Here is a 24397-nt window from a genome sequence, read left to right on the forward strand (position 1 = left end):
CCTTCGCGTTAGAGTCACAAGAAGCGTCGCGTCCCTTCGCCCTCTTCCTCTTTTGTTCTCTTCTTCTTCTTCGTTTTTCTTTTTTCTCTTCTTCTTTCACTTCCGCATCTCTCGTGAAAGAAGCATCGCTTTCGAAATTAAAATTACTCATCTTCGAACAACAAACGAACGTGACGCGAACGGTGCGTCGCGCGGCGGGACAATTTTATATATATATATATATTTATATCTCTCGGTCAGGAAAACGGAACAAGAATTGTCCCGAATAATGACAATTTGCAAAAGAAATTCGCAGCGCAAAGCTCCCGCGGAAATATTTAATTGAGCTCTTGAGAGAGTTTCTACCACAATAAGCGAACTTCTCGCGCGCGCGCGCGCGCGTAAGTAATTCCGTTTCTCTTGCGCGGAAGAAACGCGCGGTTCGATGGGGAGAACGTTCGTTCGTCGAAAAGCCGTTTTCTTAACTACTACGTGGAATTTGCATTATTTCAATCGTTCGTTTTTTCCTCGATTTTTTCTCTTTTTTTTTTTTTTTCTTTCTTTACCCTCCATCGTTTCTTCTGTCACTCCGCGCGGAAATGTCGACCCGTGCCATCCTGGAACAAGAGAGCGGTCGACTCTTTACGTCACCGTCCGGTCACCGAGCGATGGGCGGCGAGGAGCCCCATTGTGATTTCTACGAGATAGAAAAGGGACGGACGCGGCAAAAACACACGGTGGGACTTCTCGGAGGAACGTTCTCTCTAAACGCCGTCTCTTCGCGGGCTTGATTGTTCTTCTAACGTCATTTTACCGGTGCGCGCGACCATTCTCTGTCCGTTGAAGTGCGCGCCATTTCCGCCTTCGCTCTGACGAAAAAATACACGGTTTACATTTCTCTCTTTCTCTCTCTTTCTCTCTCTCTCTCTCTCTGAAATCCCCGGGAACAGCGTTAGTCGGTATTATACTACTGGTTGTGCCACATTGTTTCTGTATAACAAATGTCAAACTTCAAGTGTAAAATTACATCTAAAAGAAGTAGCTTTAATAAAAATTAAAAACAGAGATTTATTATTCAACGTAAAATTTTAATAATTAAACGATGGACAACAGTCTACGTTGCGTCATATGGAATATTCATTCTTCGTGGATGGATCTCAAAAATGACGACTAGTTGGATTGGGTCTGTGAGATCCACGCGACTTTAAAATCGAATATCTTCACGGCAAATATTTTTTCAAAAAAGTTATTGTTCGCGCGCATAAGATTCGCCGACCCGGTGGTCTCGCGGATGGTCTCGCTTGAGTGTAGAGGCTGCGAGCAGGGAGGTCCCGAGTTCTCGAATCCACAGTTTAGGATTTTTCCGGGTCGATTTCTTCCAGTCAAGTTTTTTGTCGATTGAAAAGCGAGAACTTAAATCGAGGCCTTCGATAATTATAAACAACTTAGCTTCATAGTAAGAGCTAAAGTAGGACATTCGTCCTTGGGAGGAGAAATTCGTCCCTAAAAGAGGGGGGAATCGTTCTGAGGTTTGGAAAAATCTTATTCGACGATGAGGTGAGACACCTCGTTACTTTCGAAAGATTACGGAAAGTGTAAAAGAAAAGGACAATTGTGATATTATCAAGAGACACTATCCATATGTCTTTAACTACTTTGTTGCAATGAGAAAATAAGTATTATTTAAATTCCCTGTAACTAAATCCGAGTTTTCACTGCATGAGAATTTTCTGTATTCTGTATACGATACATTCCACGAGACTCTTCTAAGTATTTTTTTATTTTTTTTTATCCCGATTCGCTTGCCCATTGTGTTTGCAGCACCACCCAGATTCAGCGTTACGCCGGAAGAAATGATATACGTGAATCTAGGCGATGCGATAATACTCAACTGCCAGGCTGAGGGTACTCCGACGCCCGAGATCCTTTGGTACAAGGACGCGAATCCCGTCGAGCCCAACGGACGAGACGTCGGGATATTCAACGACGGCACCGAGCTCCGGCTCTCGACGATCAAGACCGAGGACATCGGCGATTACACGTGCATCGCCAGGAACGGCGAGGGCCAGATCAGCCACACCGCGCGTGTCATTATCGCGGGTGAGTGCTTTGCGGGTGAGTCGGGGGTTCCCATTAGAATGTCAGGAGAGAGAGAGAGAGAGAGAGAGAGAGGAGGGGAGAGAAATCCGCCGTTGTCGAAACCGCAATTTCGTCGCGAAGTTGAGCAATAAATTACCTCGCTTCGACCGGGATAACAGCGGAAAGGCACGATTACGGTTCGACGACGAGCCGCGAGATTCGTCGTATCGAGCGCGTGCGAGATAAAACTTTTTTAATTTAAATTTTACTGTCACTCACAGAAATATTTTGCGCGCGCACAGAGGCAAAAATGCTCACTCGTTCTTTCTCTGTGTGTGTGTGTGTGTGTGTGTACGCGCGCGCAGATGGATATCGAGGGATTAAAAAAATTATCTCGCGACGCGCGAGCCGCTGTGTAAACTCGTGACGATGTAAAACAATATAAATGTGACAATTGTGTTTACGAAATATAAAATCTTACAACAAACGATTACGATAAATGACGCGCGATAAGCAAATGACAGACATAAAGTGTCGAAACGTATCGATGTAGTGACGCGTTAGAATTTAATTCAATATTATTTGCATTATTCAACATATTTATATACGTTATTTCATCCCGCTCTTTGGTTCAAATTAAATCTGAAACAATTTTATATCATTTAACATCAACAATTTTATATTATTTTTTTTTATTTCTGACAAAGAGAAAACAATTCTCTTGGGCGCGGCGCGAATATACTTATTTCGAAGAAAAACCAACTTAGAGAAAAGAAACCAGTTTCTTTTTTCCTCTTACAGTTTCAAGCGCGCGTGATTTGATTAACGCGGGTCACGAGTGCCGCGGTGTTCTGCGGTTTTGCCGCGGCAAATAACAGTTCTCTTTTCCGTTGTCGGGCCTCCCTTTCCCACACTCCTCTCCTCCTCTTCCTCGGTTTATTATCTCGCGAAAATGCTAGCGTGCGCGCGCTGTGTTAAGTATTACCGTCCGACGGGGAAACGCGTTTAAACCCGGGCGGCTGCGACGCGCGCGCGGCCGCTTAATCCACTCCGGTGCCGGACGCGTGACACGCGGCGGTTGCGACAAAAACCGGAGAGAGACTCGGCTTTCGTTTCAGAGTTTCGTGTTAAACGAGCGGACGATACTACGTCACGCGCCGCATGACAATTTGAATGAATTTTAAACGTCCCGAGGGGGGAGGGGGATGGTGGTAGGTTCTCTCCTCGTTTATCTCTGTGTTGAAGTTGACGGTGAACGTCTGTCGCGACTGATCCCTTTACACGCGTACAATCGCTTAATCAATCACATCTGCCCGTCAAACAAAATTGTGAAATTTTGCGCGCGATATAACGCGGTTCGAAAGAAAACAACATAGAGAGATACGTTTGTATAAATATTAATAACTACTGCTCGCGCCCTTTTGTCCCGCGGGCGATCAAATGGCCGTTTTATACGTAGTCGAGTTGGATATGTAATTAAAATATAATTAAAGAATATTTTATGAAAGTTTTTCCCTTTAGCCGGGGCGGAAGAGAAAAGAGAGCAGAAGAACTCTCTCTCTCTCTCTCCCCGGAGAGAGCGCGCTTCGATATAACGCGAGTAAACTAATTAAAGAAGGAGATACTTTGTGCCGAAGCTAATAAGAAGACAAGCTCTTCTTACCCCCTCGTTTTGAACTCTCCGTCTCTCCTCTCTTTCTCTTTTTCGACGAGCATAAACAATAAAGTCGATTGATTAGTTTCCACGACAAACGGCCATCTCTCTCCCGCGCTTTTTCGGAAACTAATTTAATATATGAATCGCGCGTCGCTGTATATAAGCGCGCTTTAATACACTTCCGAAAATTATCCCCGACGTGCCGCGATTAATTATCCGCGATCCGGCGTCGCCCCCGAAGAGAATAACGCAAAATACGAACGGGCTGGCAGGCCGATAATTAATAAACAGCAAACTGCCGTGGTAATTATCGAACGCTCCGTTATCAGAAACAGATATCTCTGGGTGATCAGCAATCAAACACCGGTAATGCAATTCCAATAAACCTGCATGTCAGAAAATATCTTAAAGCGGGTTGCGGCGCGGTCTGACCTCCGTCGAGGTTTTGTTGTTTTATCGATCCGCGAGCTAACCGTTTTCTCTCTCCCTCTCTCTCTCTCTCTCTCTCTCTCTCTCTCTCTCGCGCGCTTTTTCTTTTTCTCTTTCCTCCTCTCTGACTTTGCGATCGGAAACGAATTCTCTCATGGCCAGGTAACTCCAGTTACGCCGCCGCCTTTGCGCGATACATCCGATAAATTTGGCCTCGCTTCAAACGGAATAACAAACGCTCCTTTTACGAGTGTGACTTCGCAAAAGTTCTCGTCTCGGCGGAACTGCGCCCCGAGATCTGAAATATCAATTGCCTATATTGCAAATTTTATAGCTCTCTCTCTCTCTCTCTCTCTCTGGTGTTTCTAATTCTGGACGCATCGTCGGTCGTAAAATTATCATTCGCGTCCGGTGCGGTTTCGATGATGCAGACGCTCTCTATAAATAATCGCGTCTTACACCTTGAGTCGCGCGACTCTCGTTTTAACAAATGTCAAGTGCTCGCGATCTTCACGTTTAACGAGTTGCCACGTGTGATGGAATAATTAAAAGGTTTACGCGCGCGCGTACGCGTCTTATTATCTCCAATTTAATTAACTCGACGAGTCTCGACGATCGTCCTCGCGTTCTTAATGCTCGTTAGGGAAGTGGGTTTTCGTCGCGCGGCGCGTGATATAATTTAGTCGAAAAGAATGCGCGGATACCTCCCGCGTGCGGCTTGAAATTCGAAGCGTTCTCTTGCAAATCGATTCGCTCTCTCTCTCTCTCTCTCTCTCTCTGGTTTTCCTACGCGAAAAAGGAAAGATCTGTTAGAATAGCAGGAAATTACTGTTGAGGTTTTTGTTGCGCCGACGAAACGTTTGTCGATTAAACAAAAAATAGATTCGACAATTTTTTTCTTGCCATGTGATGTGAGCAAATTGGCTGGTATAGTGTCAGAAGGAAATTATACAGATCGATTACAGTTAATCGAACACCAACCGAAACTCTCTCGAATCATCTCTCTCTGTCGTCGCCCACGCCATTTTTCCATGACACTCGACCCCCATTTCCAATTGCACGTACATCGTGCTATAAAAGGGGTGTATTACGGAGGTTACGGTCGTAGCCGGAAGCTTTAATCGGTTTTTTTTTTTTTTTTTTTTTTTTTTTTTTGTGTCTCTCGTTGTGACGCTCTCCCACTTTACGGAGTCGCTCTACATAAAAATCGAAATGGGGCAATTCGAGAAGACTGTGCTTTTAATGGACAAAAGGAGTGTATTAACGGGAGTTGCGGTTGAAGCTCTAATTAATTTTTTTTTGTTTGCGTGTGTTTCGTTGCGTCTTTTTCTTTTTTTTTACAGTCGACGTATAATTAGAAATGGGGCAGCTCGAGTGTCACGGAAAACCGACGACGACGACGACGACGGCGATGCGTCGAGAGGGTTTCGGTGGTGTCCGAACGGACCTGTAATCGATCTGTATAATTTGTATTATCTTTCCGACACTACATAGAACCGCGCCGCACGCGAGAATGGGGCCAATCGATTTTCGAAGAAATCGCCCCCCCTCCCCCCCGAACTTTCAACCACCACTAACACACTCCCCCGTGAGACAGATATCTCTCCCGTATCTCTCTCTAACAGAGCTAAAAGAGTACGGATTCACAGCGTGTCCATATTTCACGAGGAAATCTAAATCCGAATACAATAAAGCGCTTCCCCATCTTTCCCGATAATTTTTATTTCCGCCGCGGATATGACGTGTATCGTACACACCACCGGCGATGTCTCGCGCGAGCAGGTGCGCGCGCTATATTCTATACGTCGTCGCCTCGCAAACTCAGGAAAAGATAAGGGAAGTCGCAATCTCGTATAACCGTTTTAGCGTCCATTTCCCTCGAACGTTTTCCTACCCTTCCCCCGCCCGGTGATCGGAAGGATGCGCGCGACATATACCGGGCGCAACTATAAAGCGAGTGCACAGAGAGAGCAGGACGAAGAGAAGACGCGCACACACACACAGCGCCGTATCTCACTCCTCCGTATATTTTACGAGCCGATACATTTTACTCATACGTACATCGATACCGATACCTCTTTTCTCTCTCCCCCCGCCCCCTGTCCTCCCCCTCCCCCCGCCACATTACGATAAAACTCGCGTTAGACAAAGTGGTTACGGCGAGCTTCCGGACGTCGCCTTGTTTTGCCTCGACCAATTAAGGCTATTCTCGTAACCGGGAGGGGTAAAAGGAAGTTAAAAGGCGATTTGTCTTGTTTTTCCAGAGCCAACAGAGCTACTTTCCGTCCTCACAAGCCAGTCTTCTTGTTTCATTTCGCTTTCGCGCCTTCCGTCTCTTTATCTCTCTCTCTCTCTCTCTCACTCTCTTCTCTTCTCTTCGTCGTTTACCTCTTTTTCTTGGGACATCGTCGCTCGTTTCCACCCCACAACCACTGCAAATTTGTAAGCCGCAAGCCACCGCCGAGACATCCATCTTCATCATCGTATTGTCTTACGGTCTCTCTCTCTCTCTCTCTTTCTCTCTCGTTTTCTCTCTCTCTCTTATCTCTCTCTCTCTCTCTCTCTCTCTCTCTATCTCTTTCTCTCTCGTTATCACGCTCGTTTATCGGTCTAGCTGAGCGAGATGATTATTTAATGGATTGAGAAACGTGAGCGCGTCGCGCCCGAAATGACGTCGGAGCTCGTAAAATTCGCTTCCACGCGAGAAACAAGATGAGGTGAACCGAGTTCGAAGACGAATATTTTAGAAAAAAATATTCGCTGGTCGGGCGCAATATGGCCGCCATCTTGAAAAAAAAAAAAAAAAAAAACAACGAAACCTTCCGCGCAAGAACAAAGACGAAATTTGCGCGTGAATAATGACGCGTTTATTTTCGGCGTCCCGGGAAAGTGGCAAGATACACGTGTATTCCGCGCGTGTACACAGCGCGTTAAACTAAGTAGAGTGCTCAAAGAGAGTGAAAAAAAAAAAAAAGACCAGCGGGATGTGGGCGAAAACATTACAAGGATAAATCATTCCGGAATTTATTCCGCATCTCGACTGCGGCATCTCCATTTGCTCTCGACTACTCTTTGCGCTCGTCGCTTGGCGACACCACGTATTTACAACGTGCGACGTGATACAGCGACGTCATATACGAGCTTTATATAATACTAAGAGTCCGCCGCTCTCTCTCTCTCTCTCTCTCTCTTTCTTTCTCTCTTGCTCTCTCTATTTTTGAATTTCATTGCCCCGGTTTGTCAAGATTTTCGTTTCTGGTTGGCAAACGTCAGTATTTGTCGCCGTGACGCTTTCTCTTCTCATCGAGAATGCGATCGCGCGTTGCTTCCGATGATGCCGTGCGACGCGGAAGTCATCCGATTCGAGTTCGCACACGAACGATTGAACGAAGGCGTTTCTCGTGAAACAAAAAAGGGCGCGGGCGATAAAACGCGTTTCGAGAGCGACGGTTTTCCAGAAGAACCTCCGTGTAAATATCGAGCGCCGCGCCGGGTCGTCGGTGGAAATTGTCGCTCCGCAACTCGGTAAAAACAACGTCGTTAACGATCGCGCGTAATGTGCGCCGCGCGTGCAGCTTTACGGCGACCGCACGCCATAATGATGCTATAGGCGACTCGGAATTTCATTGGCCTCGTTTGCCCGCGAACTTTGCAAACTTTCCCGCCGCCTGAGCGCAAAGTATCCTCCCGAGCTCTCTTTCTCTCTCTCTCGCGCGCGCGCGCGCTCGTGACGTAACATACTTTACCGCGCGAGAGCGCGGATAATTAAAATATATATTTCACCGCGCATCGTGCGCGCATATTCGCGCGAGAAAAAAAATGAAAACCAAGCATTGTGCTTGCTTTTGAAATAAATAATTAAAAAAAAAAAAAACAAAGAAATACAAAATAGTATGTCTACAAAACAAAACAAAACGTGGAAACGGAGAGATTGACACAACAACAGATATACAGTCCGATCGGACGCTCCTCCCCGTAAAACCCGCGCGCGTGCTCCGATTTAAATGCGAGGGCGGAAGATTGCGAGAGGAAATATACTCGCGGAGTGTGTTTTTTTTTTCTCTCACCGGGCAACAAGTTCTCATTCCGCGCTTCGTGCGTTTATCAAGATCGTAGATTCAAATTTATTCCTGTCGCAACGTCGCGTCGCTGCTGGCTGGCTGGCTGACTGGCTTGAGAGTACGCGCGCGCATTGTGTGGCGCATCTTCGGTAGGTGCGACCGGCTGCAATATATTGAGACATCGGGCAGAGCTTAGAATATCGTTGCCCTCGTTTTCTCGGGATTTCCGCGTGCGCGCGCGATATTTCTTGCGAGAGCTTCTTTGGAGAAGGAGAAGGAGACGGAGAAGGAACGTCCTCTTTTTTCTTGGCCGGCACGTTCTCGGCGTTTGCTTTCCCGCGGCGTGATGTCATATTCGATGTTCTCCGGCCGCGCGTCGTCCTTATCGAAAAGCTACCCCGGCTAACCTCGAATTCGATTACATATTCGATATATATACCATCGAACAAACTGCCGCAACAATCTGCCAAATGTTTAATTGCTCAAACATTCGTCGATATATATTTGCAGCATCATAGGCGCGGCCGATTGTGTACGTTGCGACGCGAGCGTTCGTTTGCGTTTATAAATCGACACGTTGTTTGCGCGACACCTACACCCTGTTTACTTTGCCAACTAGCAATCTCGAATTTCAAGAGAGAGAGAGAGAGAGAGAGAGAGAGACCGTATGGATTTTGAATATCACGTATCTGATATATTAAAATACAAAAGCGGAGATAGCGGACGAGCCACGCTGTGGAATTCCACCGGTGAATTATAAACAAATGTTTTTCTCCGTCGACTGCAAAAAAAAAAAAAAAAAAAAAGAAAAACATCAATACACCCGCGCGATCTTACGCATCTGCGCGCGGATTTTTTTTGCATATCTTTTTTGAATTTATCATCGACGCGCCATATATTCGCAGTCTCTACCAAATCAATATATCTTTCTTCGCGAAGAACATCTCGGTGTCGTTAATTTCTCGACGCGAATTTTCCACGTACATACGCGACGTACTCGCTCCGCGATCTAGCGTCGCAACGCGACGGAGAAAGGGAAGAGCTGTGTGCTCCGCCGCATAATCCCGACGAATGACGACGATAGATCGGATTGCGGGAAATGCGCGACGGAATCGCGCGAAGGAGGTTCGAATTCTTTTGTGCGCGCGGCGAGGATCGATCTTCCGCGCGCGGCGAAGAAAATATTCGCGAATATCTTCTTCGCCGTCTCCGTCAAGCAAAGCTCGAACTTTTTGAAATTTTTCTCCGAGACATGGGCGTGGACGTTGGATATCGATGAAGATGTAATGCACCCTGTTGAGCGCCCGTGTGCCACACTTAAAGAAAAGTCGCGAGAAGCAAATTCGAGGCACTCGCGCGGTTCGCCTATCCGTCATAGCTTTTTACCGACGAGCGTGAAAGAGAGAGAGAGAGAGAGAAATATATAAAGAGAGAGAAATAGAGAGAGAGAGAGAGAGAAAGACGTTATCGAGAATCAATGGAGACGACGGCTATATAGCGTATTCGATTCCGTGTTTCCGCGCGACAGCAGGGTAGTATTGCTGCGCCGCAAGCTGTCGTCTGCTCTGAAATATCTTTGACAGCGAGACAAGCAATATCAGCGGTCAATTGCCACCGCAGTTTTTTTTTGACACTATATCTCGCTATGTGTGTCGAGATTGTTTTGCGTGTGCGATAACTCTATTATACAATTGACGTGTCCTGATTCTTTTTTTTTTTTTTTAATGATAAAACTACGCAAATAAAAATTGCACGGTATTTATATTGACTTGCAGGTGGTGCCGTAATTACGTTACCGCCGACGAACCAAACGAAACTGGAAGGCGAGAGAGTGGAATTTACCTGCGAGGCAAAGGCTCTTCCGGGTAACGTGACGGTGCGTTGGTTTCGCGAAGGCGCTCCCGTTACGGAAGTCTCGGCTATGGAGACCCGAGTGACCATCAAGAGGGACAACTCGTTGGTTATTCAACCCGCCAGCGCCGACGACTCCGGACAGTATCTGTGCGAAGTCAGCAACGGCATCGGCGATCCGCAAACTGCCAGCGCCTATCTGAACGTCGAGTGTAAGATTGATTTAAAACAAAATTAAAAACTATAGAAAGTCTCGAAGAAGCACGTGTTCGAAATTTTCAAAACTCGAAGGAAGCTAAGCTGTTAGATACGTATCGAGCGCGCTACACTTTGAGAATAAAATTAAAAACTCAATTAAAAGAAGCGAGCGCTAATCATCTTTCGCGCGTGATCTCGCGTGTTTCAGATCCGGCGAAAGTCACGTTCACCCCGACTGTCCAGTACCTGCCGTTCCGTATGGCCGGTGTGGTCCAGTGTCACATAAAGGCCAATCCGCCTCTGCAATACGTGACCTGGACCAAAGACAAACGCCTACTAGAACCTTATCAGACGAAGGACATCGTTATCATGAACAATGGCTCCCTGCTGTTTACACGGGTCAATGAGAATCACCAAGGCAGATATACCTGCACGCCTTATAACGCCCACGGCACGCAGGGCAGTTCGGGTGTGATGGAGGTCCTCGTTCGGAACCCGCCAGTCTTCACTGTGGAGCCCGAGCCGGTGTACACGAAAAAGGTCGGCGAGACGGTCGAGATGCACTGCGAGGCTCAAGAGGCCGAGGGAACGCAGAAACCAACGATACAGTGGCATCGGGTATGATTAGTTTTCAAAAGAAATATCTCCATCCTCCTCCCCCCTCTCCCGCTTCGAATGCACTCATCATTTAATAAATTATATTTTGATTAATGTCGTTAAAATTAACCCTCCAGTGCCAGACATAAAATCATGACCTATTCACACTTCAAAATTTGAACTTCGCAAAGTTATTAAACGATACTGTCGAACGATTTCTACCGTTGTCTAAGGCCCTAAAGTTTTTTTTCACGGCTTTCAAATGTCGCGCTAAAGCAATATCTACTAGAGACACTGGTTTAAAACTTTTGGGTGGATCTTGGAGACCCATCTGGCACTAAAGGGTTGATTATGTTTGTTTAAAATTGTTTGTTAATTGTTTGCTAAACAAGAACATCGAGATATATTTATCACTCAAACAACTTTGTCCGTTAGGTTTACAATATGCTTATTTGCAATTCAATAAAATTTACATGTGTAACAATTATTCTCCGTTTATAATTTTATGTATACGAGAATAATACATAAATGATTTAATTATTTATAAAATATTCATATTTGCGACGTACACCGTTTCAATTGTAAAATCGTGTGTACTTTTACTTTTTTTTTTTTTTTTTTTTTTTTTTTTTTTTTTTTTTTTTTTTTTTTTTGTAGTGAAACACATCAAATTTCTCTTTTCTTTGAATAATTTTTAACAACTCGTTTTTGTGGCGATTTTTTGTAACAATAATCTCGAAATTATCATCTCAGAGGGATGGTGGCCCCATCCAACGTAGTCGCGCGAAGACCCTCGGGGGCAATCTGACGATAGAAAGCCTTCGGCGCGCGGACTTCGGCTTTTATCAGTGTGTTGCCAGCAACGAAGTCGCCACCATCTCATCCTCGACGCAACTGATCGTCGAGGGCACGCAACCCCATGCACCTTACAACGTGTCAGGCACAGCCACGCAATTCTCGGTAACGCTAACCTGGTTACCAGGCTATTCCGGCGGTCCTGATTACAAACAGGATTATACTATCTGGTGGGTATATACGGGATAGGTTGATAGGTATCACCACTTAAGGCTCCTTCTACGTTGCCAGTAATTGTGTCCGAACGAGAAACGATACCTAGCCTTTATCTCAAAAATAATCTCGCGCTATACGCTCTCTCTCTCTGTAGTTAGTAACGCAATATAAACTTGTCGTCTGTAAGATATTGGCGAAACTTTTTACATCAAAATTGCGCGTGTCAATTTTAAGTCAATTTAAATGAGAGAATGATCTTAGATGTTTGTTAAAACTAAATCTAAATTAACTTTTCCCGGACAGAGACATGAGTCTCCCAGATACGTTCAAAAATTGCGCATCGACGTCTCTAGTAAAAATTAATTTTTTTTTTTTTTTTTAACTTATATTTGCAAAACTACTAGAGATTTTTTCAATTTGTCTTTTTTTTATCGACGTAGAATCATCTAAACTTCCGATTCAAAAACCAAAATAGAAAAAAAAAATATTGATTTTTCGCGGAGATATTCGATTTTAAAGTCGCGCGGGTCTCACAGACCCAGTCTGTTCGACTAAGCGTCATTTTAAGTAAGTCTGTCCACGAAGGGTTAAATATGAAAAAACGGTAGTTTCGAACCAATATGAGGATGTTGTGCAAAACTTACCGGACTTCATAAATGTTGTACTAAAAAAAAAACCGATGTCAAGTTAAAGTTAAAATTGAGTGAGAAGTTAACACATTCTAAAAGTTGAGTCTCGAACTTAAATAAATTTCGTAAAAAAACTACTTACACGCGGCAAACACGTGTCAAACAAAGCTGTTAAAAAACGGAGTCTTGAAGATCTTGCCTCGAACGAATTCTTTCCCAAATCTTCTCCGTGAAGTCATTTTTGCAATTTGTTTTTCGTTAGGTATCGGGAATCAGGAACTTCGGATTGGAAGACAATCCCCGTGACCCCGTCGGGCAGCACAACGGTGACGATCGGCAGTCTCACGCCTAGCACGCTGTACGAGTTCCAGGTAATCGGAAAGAACGCTCTGGGCGAGGGAATGCTGAGCAAAGTCATCACAGTCAGGACGCTCGGTAATGGAAATTGCATTTATATCACGCTCCGATTACGTTTGATCATTAAAGTTTCTGATAAATTTCACGAGTAAAAGACAGACGCAACGAGCGCCCAACCTCGTTGGTCTCGGAAAGGATATTGACTTTGTTGTGGTAATTGAACAAGCTTTAACTGATCGCGTGTACCTGCTCTAGTCATTTGTCTAAATAATTCAAAGTGAATGAAATTGCCATAAATCTTGTTTATCAACCTTTAATCTGCGAAACACCGTACCTGCATAAATAACGATAGCTTAACGATCTGTTTGTCAGCTAAACTAATCTTTTCTGTCTTTTGTGTGTCTTCAACTTTCTTTCTGACTATATCTCCACTTCTATCGCCGCAATCTCTCCAAGCCGTTGCGCTGAGCCCTCCGGCGACTCACTCACCTGATCAACCCCCACCTCCGGATGAAAGTGGTAAGACATTCGAATTTTGACAATTTAGTGTTATTATTCACGTCGTATAATAACGCGCGCGAAAAGCGCGAGATCCGCGAAAATTCGAGACGCTTTATCGCGATCTGTTTTTATGTAAAACTACGTTTTTACGTCGTAAATTTCAACACGTAAAAAAAAAACGTCGAATGCAGCGTACGTCGCGAGCACACGTGGCGAAAGCAGTTTCCTCGCGGTGTTAAAACTGCCGGTTGGTTTTTTTTATCACTACTTTGTATCCGCAAGCCAGCGAAACGGCCGCGAAGAATATTTGAAAATTATATCCGCGCAAGACTCTCTCTCTCTCTCTCGCGCGAGAGAGAGAAAGAGAGAGAGAGAGAGAGTCTTCGCAAACTGCGAGTGGCATCTCGATGACTGTCGAAGGGAAATTCATGCGCGAGGACGTCGTTTCTCTGCGATCCTCCCGTTGTCGGTGGTATCGATCCGAGAGTCGAAAAGTCGCGCGACCTCCTCCTCGGAGTAGAGCCGCCCGAAGAAAAAAAGACGAAGGAAAAACCCAAAAAAAATAAAAAAAAATAAAAAAAAAAAGAGAAAAAGAAAAAACGTGAGAAGGAGGCAACAAGATAAGGGTGGGAAAGGGTGGCGAATGCGGATACAGAATGAGGCGAGGAGCGGAGAGAAAACCGAGAAAAAGAGACGGAGAAGGAACGGAGACTTCCGTGGCGACTTATCGTATCGGAAAACCCATCGAGCCGTTCATTCTGCTTCCGCTTTTATTTCCTTCCCTCGAATCCGCCGGTTCATTGCCTTCCATTTGTACACACCGTACCTCGAGCATCCCTGATACCGGCGTCTAGGGATTTCTATCTGGTTACCTTTCAAGCGTTTCTTCTGCCAGTTTCCACCACCACATCCCCGCTTACATGCCCTACCTTTTTCTCTCGCCGTAGCGCTCTTTCGCTTCTTACTCTTCTGCCCCACGCACACACAGGCTCGCATCATCATCGGTTTTGCTCGTTAGCCTCCGCGTCGACAAAGGGCCGGGGGTATTCAACAACGCTGGTTAACCACGGTTAACTAAATTCTCTCTTTCTCTGTACTCTCTTTATTCTTTAACAACAAAGTACGACCAAACTTGTTCGATACAACGGAATTTTAGTTCCAAGTGCCTTCTTAAGAATCGATACTCTTCCTTGCGCAATAATTGCTTTACGAAAACTAACTCGCGCATTTTCTAATTATTTTAAGAAGCGTATAGGTTTTTAATCGCATGTTTTTAATTGTATATATATATTTTTTTTAAACTTATCGTTTCTTAAATTTTGAACATTTAATAAAACCCAAATCTTATAAAAGCGGGGATTATAATTTTTAAAAACATCTGCTATTAATTTTCAAAAATTTATTAAAACAAAATTCGATTCCTTGGTTCGAAAAAATTTACTGCATGACATGTCAAATTTTTGTTTTGTATTTTTCTGTAGTTGATATCACGATTTAGAGAAAGCAAATCGTTTATTTCTTGTTACAGTTACTTGACGTGATTAGCAGAGAGAGAGGAATGTGTGCGCATGTGTGTGTGCGGATCTTACAAACATGTTAACAACTTTAGATTTCTTTTTTCTCATATCAAGAAAATTTTTTTTAATTAAGTACACGACACAGACGATTTAACCTTTCGTTTTTTTTTTTTTTTTTTTTAAATTTGATTCTGAATTTTGTTTAACTTCCAGGTTTGTTTCTTTTATTTTAATTTCAGACATTCTTGACTATAAAACTCTCGTATTACCGACTGATTCTACAGGAAATCCCGTTTATCCGATGATCGTACGACCAAAAGGTACATACGTTTTGCTTTCCGCTCTTTGTTGTTTAGATATTCTCTGTTTCTCTCTCTCTCTCTCTTTCTCTCTCTTTGTCTCTCTCAATATGTATATATATTTCCACAGAGTTGTAAAACTTCGTATCTCGACGTCTCGCGCGAGATCGAGACAGCGTGATAGGTATTACGAAACAGCTATCGTACGTTCGAAAGTGTTCATCGCCGCTTTCACACCGCCCACGTTTCGCGTTTTATTCATATACTCGGTGTATGTGCGCGCATATAATCACAGAGATCTTCCTCGTCGCACGTGTTTCTCATTAGAAATCCTCCGCACAAAGAGGAAGATCACGCGAAGAGCTCGGGGATCTTCTTTTTCTTTTCTCTCTTTCTCGCGGAAATCTCTTTTCGTTTCGCACACGCAAAGGGATTACGCGCTATTACGATCTACGGAAAATAAGTGTCACGAGGGGGGGAAAGGGAGAGGAAGAGACTCCCCGAACACAACAACACGGACAATGAGAACGAATGCGCGTGTTTGCGCACATTCTCGCGCGCGTACAATTCGGTTGCGGAATGACGCGAGAAAGATACAACGGGAAAAAGAAAAAGCAAAACAAAATCCTCTTAGCCGGCGCATAGGAGGCATTCCGTGAGAGAGAGCAGGAAATAACGTCATACATTTTGCGCGTAGCAGACGGTTCCAAACAATCTACTCCACGCGCATCGGAGCTGAATAAACCCAAGAAAGTTTTAGCCGCTTGTCGTTCTCCGCGCCGCGCGTCGAGTTTCAATCATGTCCGGATCGTTGGTTGGAAGAACGAAACCGTTGGTGACATATAAATCGGGGAAAAAGGATAAAATTTTGACGCGCGCGCACACTCACACACACACACTTGAAACGTTTTGTTTTTATTTTTTTTGTGTGCATAATTTACATTGTTGCAACAACAGTTTTAATATTCACCTTACGTGATGCGCGCGCACGAGCGCGTCGCATTTTTCAAATAGTTTTAAAAATATAATCCCCCGCTGTGTGTAAAAAAAAAAAAGAAAAAAACAAAAATAGCGGACGTTATATTCGCGATACAATATAAAAATCCTCTTCATAGTTCGATAGAGACGAGAGAAAGAGCGCTCGTAATGGGAGTTCGGGGAGACGGGGGAGGAGAGGGGAAAAAAAGAGAATAACACATTTCATAAAGTAAATATTCGAAACAATAGCGCGCCGCTAATTTCGCAATCTCGCGACTAAATCAAACTGCATATTTCCCAGCCATCTCCGATTTTCTCATACATTTGTGCGCGGCGAAAAACCATTACGACAAAAAAAAAAAAAAAAAAGAAAAAAAAAAAGAAAAAAAGAAAAATAAAAAAAGAATCGGTTTAACCGCCTGAAACGTAACGACGGAACATTTATTTCGCGTATCCGCATGGCGGGGTTTTTTTTTTCAAGCGCGAATAGCTTTGTCTTTGTGATTTTTCTCCTTTCACGTATATATATACATATATATATATATACATACGTCGATGCGTTCGCAAATCGATTCGCGCGCATACATGTATATACCACGTCCCATGAGAATTTCGAGAGTTTTTCTTTTGATCTGGAAAGCCTCGGTTCAATCTTGCCGCATTCACGGCATGTTGGTCAATTTGAATGACACTAAGAATGGCTTTTGCGATCAAATCGCCAATGCACGTGGTAAATCCAGAGAGCGCGGGCGCGGGCGCGCGGGGGGAACTTTGATAAACTCTCTCCGGTCCGGTGTTTTAAACGGGCGTAAAACCACTGTCGATTCGCGGGGCTTGCAGGTCGTTCCCGTCTGCTCCATCCCGTAACCAAGGAAATTTACCGGTCTGTCCGTTTACGTGTGTGTAATCAAACAAAGCAAACAATCGTGAAACAGTTTTCACGCTTGCCGATCGCGATATTCGCGGCCAACAACGATGCAATTTCCGTCAATTTCGTAAATTCCACCGGAGATATTTCCCCGGGAACAACGGCCATTAAACTGATACGGGTGGGAAACGTGGGATATTTGCTTTTCTCCCGGAGAATAAAACCCGCGGCGGCGCGCACCAGATTGGGCACCAGATCTCTGTGCGAATATGTGTGTGCGACGGAAAATTTCTATCCGCGAATCTAAATAAAGCATTCGCACGCGCGCGCAAATTATGTATCGAGCGAGTAGATATTTCCGCCCTCGCGCGTTTTAGCGAATATGCGTTTTAATTCGCGACGTGAGGAGGAGGTTGTGCCGGGGAGGAGAAAAAAATGATGCCAACGTGTTAATAAAGTTAACGCGCGTATTCCAATTAGGTCGGTAACACTATATGCATAAGAAGTGATGAAAGAAGCTGATCTCATGCTCGCGGTTAATCCAATTACCGAGTTGCGCCAATAGTCCGTTTTATGCGCCAACTACCTACCGCTAGGGGAGGCTCGAGTACCCAGTTGGATTTTATTCGAATTTGTTTTCGCGCACATATACATCATGTTCGTGTCTCGGAATAATGTGCGACGACATTGCACGCGCGCGCACCAACAACGGCGCATTATTTTTTTTTTTTGAAAAGTTTGAAGAACATAAATCTTAATTTATGGGAACATCCGTCGTCTCATTATATTCGCGAACGTAACGCGCGAAGTTAACGAATATTTAAAATAATTTCCCGCGTTGTGTGTGACACGTAAACGTAGTTACGTTTCGTAACAATCCGTTACATTTGTATAACGCCGCGTAACAACGGCGCGTTTTTTGCGTGTATCAACCGACGCAAGATCCTTTCTCTCTCTCTCTCTCTCTCTCTTTCTCTCTTTTTTTTTTTTTTTAATTTCGTTTCGTAAGCGACATGTCGCGGTTCCAGATATGCGATGATGAAAAAAAGTCAGACGTACAACTCGATGGCGCGAATACCGATGGATTTGATAGATGCGAAACTGTCGCTGCGGTCGGAGCCCCCGTTAACGTTTCCATCAAAAAAGCTTTCCGCTGGCGTTGCAACTCGGCGGTGTGCGTCGCTGAAATTATTTCGGAGTTACGACAGCAACATTTATTTGCTGACGCCGCGAGGAGATTTTCCTCTCGTCGAGTTGTTTTTTCTTTTTTTTTTTTTCTTTTTTTTTGTTTCACTTCGCGTGTAACGACACACGCACCGGACGTTATCTATTCCATCGTTAGAAAACCTTATTTGTCAATCGCGCGAAATAAGAAAAACAAGTAAAATCAAAACAAAAAATAGTATAGATTGATGCTTTCGCGACACGCAAGAATTTCCGAAGATGTGGTTTTCGGGTGGTTTGAATCGTAGACTGTGCTCTTGAAACATAAAAGTGAACTGAAATGTCGACGAAACGTCGGTTAAAAATCGACGGTTAAAAACGCGACGGTCGAAACCCCGAAAAATCCTCTTCAAGAATATTTTACGCTATTGCACGCGTGTTTACGCAATTATTTTATTTTTTAATCGGCGCGCGATTTGTAAACCCCGTCAGGACCAAAGCCAGGACCTCCCCGAAACCTGACGGTGACGGAAGTCAGCAACGGTTTCCTGATAACCTGGCAACCTCCTGTGGATCGTAGCCATCTTATCCAATTCTACACTATCAAGTACAAGACGGACGGACCTTGGAAAACGCTCAACAAGGGCCAAATACGACCCGAAGAGACCAGTTATTTAGGTGAGACACGCGAATTGTTTCTCGTGTACGATGGTTAACTTTTATATTTCTCGAAACAAAGTTTCTCATTAGCATTCGTGGAATGAGAGAAACACAGACGTTCTCTCGGCAACCGAGCGAGCGTAATTCCGAGCGTATTCATAACAATACCGTGCCGTAATTAATTTAATCTGAAATGAGAGATTCGCAGTGTGGTTGGTCATGCGATTTTCCGATTCTTTGACTTCTGTGAATATTCACAGTGAAGAACCTGGTCGGTGGTAGGACCTACTATTTCCAAGTGTTCGCCAACGCGGCTACGAATTACGGTGTGAGCGACCAGGTGAAGTTTCCCGTGCCGGCTCGCGTCAAGCACAAAGCGATCACCGCGGGCGTTGTGGGCGGCATCCTCTTCTTTCTCGTCGCCATCATTCTCAGTATATGCGCGGTGAAGATATGCAACAAGCGGAAAAGACGAAAACAGGAGAAAGGTATGGGCGCGCCCCGTGGCGTTGTCGTCGTGTGTTATCGCAACACCAGTTTTTGCCCGCAATGTGCTCGCACCTGTGCTTCTGGTTGTGTCGTCTCTCCCTTCAAGTTAAACTCCGGTTCTTCGGGATGAGATTCGCTTCGGGAAAAGAACGCGAGCAAGAACGAGTTAGAAGACGTTTAATTACCGAGATGTAATTAAGCGTCGTCTCGCGTTTGTTTTGCTCGAAACGCGCAATTCTAATCTGTTCGACTTGTTGTCCATCCTCGGGTTGGGATTCGCGCGCTGTTTTTTTTTTTTTTTCGAAACGAAGAGATGAATTCGCAAACAAATCGCAAAGATGACTGATAATTATTAATTGGTCCGTCCTGAGTCCGCTTCTCGTTTCTTTAACCTTTAACCTAAACAACCTTCGCGCATTAACTTGTTATGCATTTTTTAACGCCCCAGGACTGGCCAATGAGACGGCGACGATCCGACAACGCAGGCGCCGAGCGTGTGCACCTGTGAACGCATATTGGTCATTAACATAGTTATGTAACATTGTAGAACTGCTTTCAGCGTATAACATGGTGGCCTGCCGGGTCACCGACGCCAGGAACGGCGCAGGGCAGGGGCCCCAGGGAACAGTGCCTTTGAAAAAGTGAGTGTCTACTTACGCCATTTATCTCCTCAAGTCCCAAAGAATCTTAAATCACGATTTATATACTTAGGAGCACCACTGAAGGCTCCGATCTGAACAACGAGTAGACCGAGGGGGTCGTAGCTGCACTATAAATAATGTAAATCTTTCACAATTAATGCCTCTTACCGTTTGCGTAATTAAACGTAAAACAAACATCCAATTTTGCGCTTGACTGTTTTGAAATATTTCCGCAGTTTTGAAAATATTCAAAATATATAAATATTCAAAAAAAAAAAAAAAAAAAAAAACATTCTTCAACTAACAATACAATTTGACACGCGATCTAACAAAATTTGATCGATAAACTTCTGACAATACATGATTGATAAAACGATCTCGAAATATTCTGACGACGTTTTTTACGATATAGTTCGGTCGCGATCTTCTGAAGAGAGATAGCCTCTGAAAGTGTTTGACAAGAGAATCAGATCAGTGAAAGAAAAAAAAATCATGCATTGTCGAAGATCGATGATTGCGTCACGAAGTGCAGATGCGACTTCAAAAGAAATTTATATACATCACTTAGGCTTAGCCAGAGTTAGCGATTAAGTCCACTCCACCCCCTTTTTACGAGCAATAGGCGACCGAAGCACCGCAAGCATTTACGAAACCTCTCACGAATATCATCCAGCTATAACAGAATATTCTTCGAACACTTGATATATATTTACATGTGATATATACATTAATTAATTTAATTAAATTTTTTATCACTCTCCAGATAAGTATTGAAAGAAAAATTACTAATATACATATATAGTACATATATGCATCGTATCGCTCTTACGACTCTTTTTGCAGCTGTAATTTCAAAATGGTGATGACGTCATCTCTTAATTGTTTTTGTTTAAACGCTGTACAATTAATAACATTCGGCCGTAATCGCAAATATCTAATATAGTTCCGCGATAAAAACTAATCGGCAATAACAGTAACGTGACGTTATTGTCGCGCCAGCGACACGAAGAGACAGACTTTGTGCTCAGAGAGACGTACGGGAGAGAAATTCGTTATCTCTCCCGCCGTCAGCTCGATCCCATTTTGTCTAAGGACACAAGCGCCATCCCCCCTCCCCTTTTCCCCCGAAAATAGGGGAATTAAAGGAAACGCGGAACGACAGCACCTCTTTTGATCTACTTGCGCCATACATATAACACTACGAGCTTTCTAGATAGTAGCATTAAAAAAAAAAAAAAAAAAAAACCGGCAGACTAAACCGCAGCAGCAGAGGTATTTTGGACAAAGGTTTGGACGAGAAGAGAAAAGAAATCCTTTCGTTTATGAGATCGCGATAATTAATTTATCTCACGCACACTTCCATGCGCGGCACGTATCATGCGATGCGCGCGTGCGTGCGTGCATGCGTGCACGTTTCCGTTAAACATGAACGAACAAAAACGGGTTCACTGTGTTGTAGCGTCATTCGGCCACCGAAAATCGAATCGGATCTCGTTCTACGGAGCTCGAATCAAATGGCACGCGATGATTTGCTCGGCGGCAGAATAGTTCTGCGTGCGTGCGTGCGTGCGTGCGTGAGTTGCGCGCACGCGTAACAACCAATTCGTTTTCTGCATCAAAACTCGTTCTCGTTCTTTTTTTTTTTTTTTTGTTTTGTTTTTTACATAGCAATGCGGACATACGCGCAAAGGTAACAAAAGAAAACATCGCGTGTGTAAGAGACGGCAGCGGTTTTCGGCAATTAAACCAACCGAATTGAATAGCGGCTTGAAACTACATTCATTCACATAAAAAAAAAAAAAACAATTTAAAAAACAAAAAACAAACGGAAAAAGAATTTGCGAAACGATCGAAATTAAGTTTTTAATATTTATCAAATTCATAAAGAAAAATGTTTTATCGCGAAACCGCGTGATTCGATTCCGCGTGAAAAAAAAAAAAAAAAAAAAAAAAAAAAAAAAAAAAAAAAAAAAACGAATTCCCAGCTTGATTCAGATCCGGCGCAATCGCGATTCGAGCAACATACATAGCGGAGCACCGAGCATTCACACCGAGAGAGAGAGCTATCGCAAAACGAGAAAAACGAGAATCGAAACACAAGCGCGCGCGCGCGCGTCCGTGATCGTGTCACGCGCGTGTTGTGTGTAAGATGATATCTCTCGCGTTGTGCGTACATGTAACGAAAAAAAAAAAAAGAGAAGAAAAAAAAACGGAAATCTAAACGCGCGGAGCGTTCAGCTTAATTGCGATTTCACGCCAAGCGGACTGCACGTGCATAGTTGCGGATGTGACTCAGTTTTATGACCATTATGATTTCCATCGCGGCATCCAAAAGTCCACAATACGACTGCAGTGATGCCTATTCTGGATCTCTCGTATATTTCGCCTTTTAATTTTTTCTCCCGCGCGAGACTATTTTCCCGTGCGTCCGTGTTTTTTTTTTTTTGTTTGTTTTTTTACGTGTATATATATATATATATATATATATATATATATATACACACACGCGCGCGTTTCCTTCGGTGACCCCCGAACACACGCGCGCCGACTTTCTCGATTTCATTCGATCCCGAATCTCTCATGTTCATTGTCATGTTTTTTTATCAGTCGCTGCACTATTATACCAGTTCGGTCTTGCACTCGTTTTCCAAGTCTCGTGGCGTTTGTCGTGGCGCTTATCGTGAGGGTGGTACCTAGAAATCCCATTTTTTCCTTTATGCAAAACTCCTCTTCTTCGCAAAATCATTCTCTCGCGTTGCACGCAGCCAAACTTGCGCGTCACACTCGTTACTTCTTCATGGCATATACAAACCTCCGTACACGCCGATCGAACGTATACACGTTTTGTAATTCACGTTTTGCCGCAGGTTCGAAGCTGGTCGCAAAGACGTTCCAAAAAAAATAAATCGCAATCGTGTAATTATGAATCTCGCAAATAACATTTCCAAAAAAATTAAAAAAATTAAAAAAAAAAAAAAAACGCTGTGTTCCAAACTGTGACATCTTGTGACCTTGCGACTCAAGCATGCGCTTTTGTTACTTATCGCTATCTTTCTTTTCTCTGTCTCTCTCTCTCTTTTTTTTATCGCAATCACAACACATTAGCTGTGTGTGTGTTTTTTTTTTTTTAGATCTCAGTGTCTTTGTGAAAACTGATACTGTTGCGGATATTGCCTTGCGTGTGTGACACACAGCTCCATTGTATCCGACGAGTAACTCTCTCTCCCAAGTAGATATCTCTCCTCCGCCGTCATCTTCCGCTGTCATCACCCTCATGATAAGCTCAAGCATCCGTCGCAATTTTTCATTGGACAACGAAGAGCGCGGTCGCGTTTCTCGAGAATTATCCCGAGAGAGATCGATATTGCACGTTTTATATACCTACACGTACATATATATATATATATGTATATATATATATGTATATATATCCAGAACGGGCTGGACGGTTCAGCCACTGCCAAGAGCTTTTTTGCCTCTCGCATTCGTGGTCACGTGTCTCGGCTGTGTGCCGAGTGGAAGCAACGATTGCAATTTCCTAATGCCCCTCCCCGACGCGAGCGTCGGACACGAAACATTACACTAATTCGCCCCCCCCCCTCCGGAATGACGGTGTGTTCTCTCGTTTGATCACGAAAAACTTTAACGATGTTGAAAGAAGTAAAACAACAAAGAAAAAAACAAACAAACAAATTGAGAATCAACGTGATATATAAATTTTTCTCTTCGTACGAGTTACACGCGGTATTTCTCGGTTTTCTTTTTCCAACGACAATTGCGGTCGCGTGCTCACACATTGGCGCGCTCTCACACACTCGCCGCCTCCAAACGTCGAGACATCGACCACGAATACGGAACTTGTACAAAATAATCTCGGGCGACAAGCAACCGAGATCGCGATCAGAGCAAGGATCAGAAGAGAGCCGATGCGAGCCGGAGAATAGCGTTAAGGGTCGAGAGACTCCGGAGAGAAAGAGAGCGCAGGGGTGCTACCGCGCGATATATATTTGCCGATCAAAGGGCAGAAAAGAAGGGAGAATTCGAAAGAAGAGGAACCGTTAGAGGAAGACTATACAGAGTCAATCGATCGTTGCATCGTCAAAGAGAAGAGATTGTTTTTTTTCTTCTCTTTCTCTCTCTTTTTCTCTCTATCTCTCGTTGCTGCCTTTCGCTCTCTGTGTCTCCGACCCTGAAACAATTCTCGCGCAAAGCGGCAACCGCGAGGACATGAAAGTCGAGTCGAGTCAAGACGGCTCGGATCGCGACAAAGAGAAACAACAAAGAAAAAAGGAACAAAAAAAAAACAAACTATTAAAAAAAAAAAAAAAAAAAAAAAAAAAAAAAAAAAAAAAAAAAAGAAAGAAAGAAAAGAATCAACAAAGACAAGATAAGAAAAATCGTGTGGGCGTCTCTTGTCCTCCTCTCTCTCTGT

At 43.9% G+C, this 24397-nt stretch overlaps 1 protein-coding gene across 1 annotated transcript in view; it reads left to right on the forward strand.

The window, feature by feature from the left end:
• LOC109853574 (protein turtle-like) overlaps positions 1 to 24397 on the forward strand; it is a 70224-nt gene that overhangs the window by 37061 nt on the left and 8766 nt on the right. The window contains exons 6-14 of the mRNA XM_020425817.1: positions 1801 to 2079; positions 9981 to 10268; positions 10463 to 10872; positions 11605 to 11876; positions 12754 to 12926; positions 15106 to 15186; positions 18668 to 18853; positions 19096 to 19323; positions 19872 to 19965. Of these exons, the coding sequence (XP_020281406.1) occupies positions 1801 to 2079; positions 9981 to 10268; positions 10463 to 10872; positions 11605 to 11876; positions 12754 to 12926; positions 15106 to 15186; positions 18668 to 18853; positions 19096 to 19323; positions 19872 to 19965 (2011 nt within the window). The remainder of the gene's footprint in view (positions 1 to 1800; positions 2080 to 9980; positions 10269 to 10462; positions 10873 to 11604; positions 11877 to 12753; positions 12927 to 15105; positions 15187 to 18667; positions 18854 to 19095; positions 19324 to 19871; positions 19966 to 24397) is intronic.

Source organism: Pseudomyrmex gracilis, unplaced genomic scaffold (assembly GCF_002006095.1).
Source record: "Pseudomyrmex gracilis isolate BER0280 unplaced genomic scaffold, ASM200609v1 scaffold_51, whole genome shotgun sequence".
Taxonomy (NCBI): Eukaryota; Metazoa; Arthropoda; class Insecta; order Hymenoptera; family Formicidae; genus Pseudomyrmex; species Pseudomyrmex gracilis.